The 9,909-nt window shown below is 31.9% G+C and overlaps 1 protein-coding gene across 4 annotated transcripts; it reads right to left on the minus strand.

The window, feature by feature from the left end:
• Positions 1–1,665: 1,665 nt before the first annotated feature.
• LOC108689584 (protein vav) lies at positions 1,666–8,114 on the minus strand. Of its 4 annotated transcripts, XM_018196434.1 has the most exons (10): positions 7,924–8,114; positions 7,650–7,827; positions 6,505–7,054; positions 6,286–6,354; positions 5,002–5,191; positions 4,329–4,691; positions 3,800–4,120; positions 3,273–3,677; positions 2,685–2,956; positions 1,666–2,051 (listed from the first exon to the last, which is right to left on the minus strand). In XM_018196434.1, exons 3-10 carry the CDS (start codon positions 7,014–7,016, stop codon positions 1,694–1,696), a joined length of 2,490 nt encoding a protein of 829 aa, XP_018051923.1. In that variant the 5' UTR covers positions 7,017–7,054; positions 7,650–7,827; positions 7,924–8,114; the 3' UTR covers positions 1,666–1,693. The 4 variants fall into 4 exon arrangements, with proteins under 4 accessions (XP_018051923.1, XP_018051922.1, XP_018051924.1 ...); XM_018196433.1 differs by having other exon boundaries at positions 7,650–8,114; XM_018196435.1 differs by lacking the exon at positions 5,002–5,191 and adding an exon at positions 5,899–6,019 and having other exon boundaries at positions 7,650–8,114.
• Positions 8,115–9,909: the final 1,795 nt, after the last annotated feature.

Below are 9,909 nucleotides of genomic sequence, written 5' to 3' on the forward strand. Positions count from 1 at the left end.
ATTACATTTTATATAAATATATACAATATTATAAAAATTAATTAATAGATCTGTAGGATATTATCAAGAATCATAACATCAAATATTTATTGCAAAATAAATTGATTCTTCGATACATAGTTAACAACTCGAAATGAATATAATTTATGAAAATTTACGTTGCATAGTTAACGATCTTATTCTATAATGAGAAATTGCTCTCTTTGTTCTCTAATTACCGAACACCCTGTATACAATTTGTGTACGCGTTTGTTCGTAATTTAAATATAACTAGAAATACTTTTTATTAATTGTACGGATAGGATTATGTACAATTAATATCTGGCAATTGACTCTGAAATTTAATCATAAAGAAAAAAGTTGTCGGCAAGATACAGATCGCCATAGAATATGCCCATAAAAAATGAAAAAAAGAGGATCGATAGCAGATACATCTTTTAAACGAAAAATTTTCACTTTTTGTTAGATTTGAAATGGAGAACTATGCATCTATAAAGACGTTAATTCTTTGGTATAATGTCTTTCTTTTCTTTTAATTTCTTTTAAGAAAAATTTAATTCTCAAAGAAAACAAACCAGTTCCTATCTTTTTAGGGCATTTTGTAGGCACTTATAATTTTTTTCTAAATCACGCATTTTCGGACAAACAACTTTAGTCTTTATGATATCATCGCCTAACGATAATCAGGAATGCCGTATCGCAGTAAAATATATATATAAAATATACATATATATATATATATTTACGCAATTATCCTTATAGTTCTATACACGTAGCTAACAATATTTTTCTAAGTAGTCTAAGTGAAGCGCCAGACATACATCGACATTATGCGTTCGGATCTTATTAAACACAATAGAACAGTAGCATCACCCAAAGAAAGGTTTTTTTTCAATTCAAAGAAATGTTTTTTTGCGATTAAAGAAAAAATTTCTTTAATTTAAACATTATTTTTTTAATCAAATAAAATTTAAAGAAATTATGTTCATCAAAGAAACTTTCTTTAACTAGCAAAGAAACATTTTTTTTAAATTGAGAACCTTTCTCTCAGTGATTGAAGTTGTGCGTGCGCTATGCAAGTTGTGCACATATTTATCTATTTTTTTATACAACGCAAAAATGCCTCGTGAATAAACCCGTCTTCTTATCCTTTTCTACTGAGGTACGCGTCGATATCATGATTGCAATGTAAAATGATTACCACGATGTTTATCAGCCATCGAATGGTCAACAAATTAGATAGTTGCATATAAAATTTCGGTTTTATAGTTCCAAAAAAGATATAAAAAAATTATAATAATATGATTTAAATCATGTCCAAACCTTGTATATTGTAGCATTTTATTTTTTACGTTTTACCTTCACTTTAATATTCTTCATATTGTTCAATTAATAGTTAACCAGAAGATCGATGTATCTCTTTTTGAATATAAAATTTTTATCATAAACGTCATATGATTAAAAAAAATATCAAATAATATACGTATCTACAGAAATACTTTAGAAATTTTTACCAATTTATATAAAACTTGATAATTTAAATTTACATAAGAAGGATGCAACTGTAAAGAACTGTGTCAATATTTTCAAAATATATAATAATCGATGGTCACATATAAAAGACATCTAATCGGGAACTTTGAAATCCGACATTATATGCACCGATATAATAATTAATTCATTCTTAATAATCCTATTCCTCCTCCACGTACTCTTTTGGAAAAAATCCTATTTGATCACCTATTTTACCTTTCCACCATCCTTTGGCATCACCTTCCTTGCTTAAAACCACGACTCGACAACCACGTCGTAAGCTTAATTGATTGCGTTCGCAGCCACGGAAGTCGAACAATGCCTTGGCCAAGACACGCCGGTAGGGCCATAATAGACGTTGATCTAATTTCTCGAAGTTCTCTGAGAGTGATGCCCGCTCGTAATATTCAACCAATTCAACAACGCTCTTGAAAAATCGGGACTCGCTGAGATAGTACAGATCCGCTCCGTCCACGTCACGTTTGAATACTCGAATATGTTTTACCGCTCCTTCCGCTCTGAAAAAATATAATATTTAATGAAAGACTTCAGAAAATTTAAGTAAAAGAAAGAATTAGAAAAAAAAAACGTTTAACTTTAAATATTTTTTATTTCATAGTGTTATTTCATTGTGTTCGACAGAAAAATTATACGTTTCGGCTTTATTCAAGCCATATTCAGCGATATATTTCAATAATGGAAAGTTGTATTGTAAATAATTTGCCTGATAGATATTCGGAATATATCTATTAATGCGGAAATAATTGTATATCACTGAAGGTTTGAAACCAAAATGTATGATTTTTCTATTGGACACAATTATGAAGTAAATATATCCTTTATTGAAAACTTTTGCATTTTTTGCTAATTACCGCGCTGTTACTCTCAATTGTTCTTTAATCTGTTTATTTTAAATATCAAAGGGGAAAGTCATTTATAAATGTTTTTTTCTAAATATCTATTTTGATACAATTTATATATTTAAAATATTCAATCAATATCAAAATTCAATGACACAATTATATATAAATGATCTAATTATATATTGCTTATTATCAAGTATAATATAGAAACGAATATGTATAAAAATTAAAGTTAAATTTTCCTAAAACAAAGAAATTTTCATTCAAGAAATTTTCGTTCAAGCTTACTTGATACTAAGGGCATAATTAGTTTCATGTTTGAGACGTGGTTGTCCAGTAGGACGAACGCGCAACATGTAAGTGCCATCGTCGCGGGATTCCAATTTATTGGAAGCTGCATCTCTGCCCATCTCCCCGACGAACCATAATTTCGCGGCGAGCGCACGTTCGCAAGGTAGTGGCGGTGGCGGAGTCGGTGACGTCGGTGTAGGCATACAACGACCTGAATGTGCGATACATTGCTTGTGCACGGCAAGGCGACATGTCTCGCATTTGTAGCCCTATATGATACAACACTCGATTAAAATTGTGATTTGGATTTTCTGATATTTTGAGAGAGATCAAGAAATAAAATTGCAAATTTGGAAAACGTATAAATTATTGATTTATACATTGCATATTGGTCATTTTTTTATAATAACTTTAAAATATCTTATTTCTTTAAACAGAAATGTAAATTCTAAAAGTTGTAAATCTATATCTTATTATCTATATATAATTTTAAGCATAAATTTTACACGTTTGAATTGTATATTCTTCGTACAATTATAAGTTGATAGTGCAAAAATTTTAAATATATCATTAGCTAATTATTACCTGGAATATGCGGCCTTTAAGGAATTTTCCACATCGTTGACAACTTTTAGGAGTATCAAATGTCGTTAATTTGAATTTATGATTGGTATTTCGACAGGCTGCGGGATTAACATTATCCATCGCATCCTGCAATGCCTTTATCCACATCTGCTTCTGCTCTTCTGTTCTCGCATATAAAGTATATGCCGTGTATGCTTGCTTATGTACAAGTAGCCACTGATAGGACCAACGTGAATCTCTGCCTAAAGTTCGGCGTCCTATGTGATCTTCCAGTCTATAGTCATCTAATCGTAGAGTTTCCCGGTAACAATATTGGTCTCCTCTGCCGGCTTTGCAAATCAATACCACTTGCTCGAATACGAATGCATAACGGGCTTTTATTCGTTGGTCGCCATGAGCTTTCACCTGCAAAAAAACTGAATTAGCCACGATTCCATATTGAGTTAACTTTAAATTCATTGCAACGTTTTCTTGGAAACTAACAAACTAAATGTACATATTTTTGTTTGATAATATATTAGACAAACCTTAAGCTCGCCGTCACGAAGTAATCGACCGAAATCCTTCAGCTGCGCGTCTTCAGGGACATCCCAGTCGATTATCGATGCTTGGATGTCCTTTATGATGTCCAGCGTGTCGGAATCGCGTTTCACTTCATTTATGTATTGAGCAACATCGACCATCACTTCCCTTGCTTTTGCTAATGCACGGAAATCCTCTATCCACTCGCGAGGAGTTTCTTCTACCAACTTATCCAATAGCAAGTGATACTTGAGCACCCTCTGCATCGGCACAGATAGTATATCGCTCAGCTTAAATTTATTACTATTAGCTTCTTGCTCACACCTCTGCAATAAATATCATTGTTAAAATAATAGCTCAAATATATTACCTTCTTTAATCAATTAGTATTTTTTATGGCAGGAATTTTTAGAGATATCGCAGTAAATTTGGCAAAATATTGACTTCTTTTTCTTTATAAAAGAACTGAATGTAAAGTTTTTAATTTTCTTTGATCGTTTAATTTGATTTTACGATTTGCATTATGAAACTTACGACAACTTCTTGATTGACTATTTCATTACGCGAGCAGGCTTCCTGCAGGGTATATTGTGCTAGGGTGAGATTTGCGCAGTAATCGCCATAAATGAGGAACTTCTCCCGCCAGTCGAGGAAGACTTGGGCGATTGCGGCACCATTTCGCGCCTTACGTAGCTGACTGTGGAAGCCCACATGAATTTCTGAGAGTTGCTTGATACCGAAGAAAATACGGGCGGAATCTTCGGGTCGGAGTAACGACGACAACGGTCGGACGAATTGTCTAAGTAGATTACTGAGAACCTCTGTATAATTTCGCTCAGTTTCCACGAGTTCCTGGATTACGTAATCTCTTTTTTCTCCTCCAGAAATGGCACTACTCTGTTACACGGAAATTATCTCGATGAGTAGAAACGATTTTGTGCAAATTATAAAGTAGTATGCAAGGTGTAAAGCGGAGCACATGGTGAATAACAAAATTAATATGAATGCGATAATAATAAATTCACTTTCCTATGGACTCAACACTGAGATTAAATACTGAATACATTCATACAATATTTCTGCATTTTAATACAAGATCTTTCTGATTAGCTGCATCTCCTTCAAGTGATGATCGAAAGGGAAGTTTGAGGATATTTTATAAAAAAATTATAAGAAAACAAGAAAAATAAGGACAAACAATGATGACCTGCGCGACTGATGGAGGTGGTGGTAAATGTAGACTACAGAGGTCCTGATAGATCTCTTCACTCTGCGCGTGGCTGCAAAAAGCTCCATACCCATCCTCCTCGCCGACTGGATCCTCATTATCTCCTCCGCCACCCGTTTCGTCGCCTTCGCGTCTCCTAAATCTCCTGCGACGACCCTCATCTTCGCGGCTTTAGCATAAAAACACACACAAAAAAAAATACGGCCATGCACTATGACATGCATACTGTTGGGAATTGCTAAGTTCTCGGCAAAAATCAAATACAGCACAATTATAAGGTCTGCCACTGATGATAACTGCGATCGATATCTAACTTCAACCTGAAGAATAAAACAATGCCATCATTGTATCATATAGACGGTATATATATATATATATAAAATTTAATTTTAATGCATCAACATATTATTTAATAGTATATAATATTTGTGTATGTGTATATATATTTTGGAAAAAATATTTCAAAGTTTGTGCTTCATAAAGCACAATAAAGATCCTGAAATAGAGCTTCTTTCACACAGAAATATCCATTTACATCAAAAATATACCATGCACAATAAAAATCCATCTATATAAAAAATAAAATATATATGCATAATAAAGATTTTCAATATTTAAAAAAAGCTTTTCTTAGAATAAATGTAACTTATAATAGTAAATTTATATAAATGAAACAAAGCTGGGGCAAATTTGAGTTTTAAATCGTATCATATCATCTTGTTTATGTATTTAAGAATGTTTTGATTCGTGCTTTGGATCATTTACTATTTACAGATTGAAGAAGCTGCATTTGCGAAAAAGAAGGATACAATGATGGTTGATATTCTTTCAGTAAAAAATGTTCTTAAGATTGTTAAGCCATAAAATGGCGTATACCTTCTCCGCAGAAGGCCAGTTACGTTGAGAATTACTCGAGAAGTAGAGCAATTCTTCATAAACCCGAGATTCATCTATGTCCACAGTCCTAGTTTTTAACGCCACGTACCCATATGTGGCACTAAATCAATTAACATAAAAGTTAACTAACTTTCTGTTGTTATTTTTCGAAAGCCAAACAGTGTGATTACTTTTTTTATCGATCGTTATTAAAAAGAAATACATATATATCTGTATAACGTGAATGGAAAGAGAAATTTTATTTTAACAAAGAGACAAATCTTAATATTTTAGAGTCAAGATATAACATTTCTTGTCATTTAATATTCAATGATTTGTATATAAAATAATAAGTTACAAAAATGTAATTTAGTAATGGATTCTTACCCTGCTCCGGCACTTTGTAAATCCTTATAAATATCCTCTTGCGATCTTCCATGACCAACGGAGAATCCACTGTAAGAAATATATATTTCTTTATTATTTCTTATTCATATTATAATTATTAATCTATTTATTTTTTAATTGTGATAAATTGATGATCAAATTTTCAATCATGAATCAAATTTTAATATGAATGAATACAGATATTGACAGATTACTTACGTTATACCCTTTCGCCTCAGTCGTGGACAGTTGGACAAGGCGGAGAGTGTACAGAGGACGCGATGGAAGTTAGAAAGGTCGAATAACATCGACGGCTCGAAGAGTTCCGAATCGGAGAGACCAAAGACATTCGAGCATGCTGATAAAAATACTTTTATATTACGCAAGCAAAGAAATTGTGCCATTTGCGGCTTTTGATTCACGTCTTTCATGTCTATGCATCCTGCATCTACAATGTTCAACAGATTGCACAGCAAAACACCATCCCGTAATGTATAGGCCAAGTCGAATGCAGTTGCCTGTGGCCAATTGGCTTTGTGATCTGCTCGTAGTGCGCCACATCTGATCAACCATCTGGCAGATTCATGCCAAGCCTTATTAGCATCCACACTGTCTGTCCTATTCATTTTGATACTTCTTTGTTCAACGATTAGGACATTGAAGGCACATTTATAATTTTGTTCAATGATTAGGACATTGAAGGCACAGTTATAATTTTGCAGATATTTCATGCATTAGATTCCAAGGTTCCATTCATCAGGCTGCTATCCTATTAAATATAAAAATATTATAAATTAAATAGATATAATTATTATAAAAAGAATATGTGTAAGTTCTTTAGCATTTATTATAATATAAAAAAAAATTATTAAAAGATAATAAGATATTGAGAAGTTTGAACAAATTGAGATTACAAATACTAGCAATTTTTTATGATAAATACTTAATGTGACATTCTTTCACAAAATTCAAAATAACTATTAACATAAAAGTTATATTATGAAATATTATATTATATTGAATATTGAATATTATAATGTAAGAAATAAAATATTCTTTTATATACATGCTTTGATATTCGTTGCAATAATTAATTATAAAATAATAATTATATCCTTTGCTAATACATATTTGCTAATATATATTCATAATATTATAAGCACTAAAATAAGAACTAAAACACTTGTGTCAATAAGGTTTTATCCTTATTATAAAAGCTACATTCACATATCACAAAAAAATGTTAGCGTAAAAAAATTTTCCTACAAAATCGCCGTTAGAGAGATCAATCTGTGAGATTAAATCGCGTGTACCGTGCGTGATCTTTATCATTTCTCAATCTCGGCTATTGCAAGTGGACTGACCAACAATTCCAAGCCGAGCATCTCTCGAATCATGGAAGGGCCTCTTCGGGACACTGAAACGGAAGTCATCGCGCAGCTTATTATTCTCTGTCGAGACCAACGGTACTCAGTGCGCGATCCGTTGTAGCGGCGCTTGTAGATTCACTCGGTAGTCCGTGGATGGTACCATTGACTATCCCTGCGAGAAGGGAGAAAGACGACACGGATGTAAGAAACGGAGGAAAGGCGATGAACGCACAGAACCCTTTGGAGAAGCCTTAGAAATTGGAGTTACCGCAGTGTGCGCGTATAGCCGTGGCGTAGCCTCGTGCTGCACGTCGCGCGTCACTCGGTCATTTTTACCGCGACACTTGTGACGTTCACACCGCATTACCTGCGCACGGTGAATTCGCGTTCGCCATACCACCACAAAAACCACTGCACGAATTGATTGTGACTGACGATATCGCTATTCTACTCTGTAGTCTGAACAGCGCCAAGAGCCGAGAGGCGAATCACTCCGTCAGCTCCGTACGCTGGGTCGATTGGATATCCCACAGGAGTCAGGACCGGCAACACGCGTTCGGGAGCCTTGCGTGTGTACCGGATGTCACGACGCGACCGGATGTAGATTTTTTTTCAGTTTCATCGTGTCGAATTTTCACTACTTTGATTTTTGCTTGATGAAAATCAAAGAAGCAAAACAAATTGCACGAATCAAAATGTAGAGATTAAAAAAAGTAAAATATAGATTTTTAATTTAATAAAATTTAATAAAATTAATTTAATAAAATTTTGATATTTTCATATATTGTAGGTATATTTTATGTATAGTTTTAAAGATTTTTAAAATTTGTCCGTGTAATCTATAAGTATACTAAATTAATTTTCTTTGTGTTTTAAATATATAATTCTATAGCTTTTTATACATGATGAGTTTCAAATTTTAAATGCAAAGAAAACATTTGTATTAAGGCGGCTTCAATCGAATTTTGATTAATTTAATCAACGATTAATTTAACTGGCAGAATTGCTTAAAGTAAAATTTCTGGTTATATAATTCATAGTCCTTAATCAAACTTTTTGATTAACAAAAATTAATTATGCTATCTTACTAAGATAATACAGATATTACTTAATAAGATAAATAATTGAAAATTGAACTTAGTAGCTTTAAAGATAAATATTTCCACTTGAAGTTACGTGAGTAGCAGTATAACAGTAATTACTCGAATTTCTTAGATCGATCTTGTGATTCAAGTTCGCGCTATCAAGTTAAACGTAGATTTCTCTTTCTCTCTTTTCTTCCATATTTATTATTTTGTTTGTTATCATTTATTATATAAAATATTTTTTTTTATTTCAAGTTACTAAAATTTTTTAAAATAATTTTCAAAAAAATGCAATGAGCATAAATAAAATGAGTATAATGAATATAAAACATCTATTTTTCAATAAATAATAAATCAGAATATTAACAAACTAGAACAACGTTCAAATTGCATTAAAAATAGATACACAAGATAGATGGAAATATAAAAGTAAGTAAATTATGTGTACAATAAATGCATAATGCAAAATATGTTTCGATATTCCGTTTTATTTCTTTAAACCTGGATTTTTCATGACTCATATCTAAAGAACAATAGTTAATAATTCTCTCTTATTATTTATGTTATTTTTAATAAATAAATAAATTATAATAAAAAAAAAATATATAAATTGTAAATAAGTTAAATAATTTATAATGGCATGACATAATATTATACGCAAGTGATAACCTGATTTTTTTATACACTCTGTATAATGTTAAAACTATTTTCATCATGCATTACATTCATTTCTCGCAAAGCTTTCATATTTTATTACAGGAATGTAATGCATAGTCTAGATGCATCAGGTGTATGAAAGTAACTATGTGACGTCATTAGAAGTCTTCATTCTTCATGGTCAGTTTTCTTTCTTATGCGTCTTTGGAGGTTGGAGTCCTCTGGAATCTTCACGAAACCTTTGTCACATTTATATTTATTGGAATACCTGCTCTACAATACAAACTCTGTTGTCAATATCATCACTCGAAGAAGCAACTCATAGAAAAGAGTAGGTGATCATATTTTCTTAAAGCGTGTTCCGTGTATATGATGTTCATGATGTATCATTTTATCATTAATTGTTGTTAACGGAAATTGTTGTCAAAAAAAGATAATATATCATGTACATTAGATGTAAAATAGAACGCATTCTTAAATGTATTTCTCATTTCGATATATATATATATATA

Source organism: Atta colombica, unplaced genomic scaffold (genome assembly GCF_001594045.1).
Source record: "Atta colombica isolate Treedump-2 unplaced genomic scaffold, Acol1.0 scaffold27, whole genome shotgun sequence".
Lineage (NCBI taxonomy): Eukaryota > Metazoa > Arthropoda > Insecta > Hymenoptera > Formicidae > Atta > Atta colombica.

Excerpts from the sequence above, each read along its gene's own strand:
- LOC108689584 (XM_018196434.1), bottom strand. The coding sequence starts at position 7,016 with ATGAAATATCTGCAAAATTATAACTGTGCCTTCAATGTCCTAATCATT. Across the intron at positions 5,192-6,285 it reads TTACAAAGTGCCGGAGCAGG|CCGCGAAGATGAGGGTCGTC; the intron begins GTAAGAATCCAT and ends TTTATGCTAAAG. Across the intron at positions 3,678-3,799 it reads TTCGTGACGGCGAGCTTAAG|GTGAAAGCTCATGGCGACCA; the intron begins GTTTGTCTAATA and ends GTTTTTTTGCAG.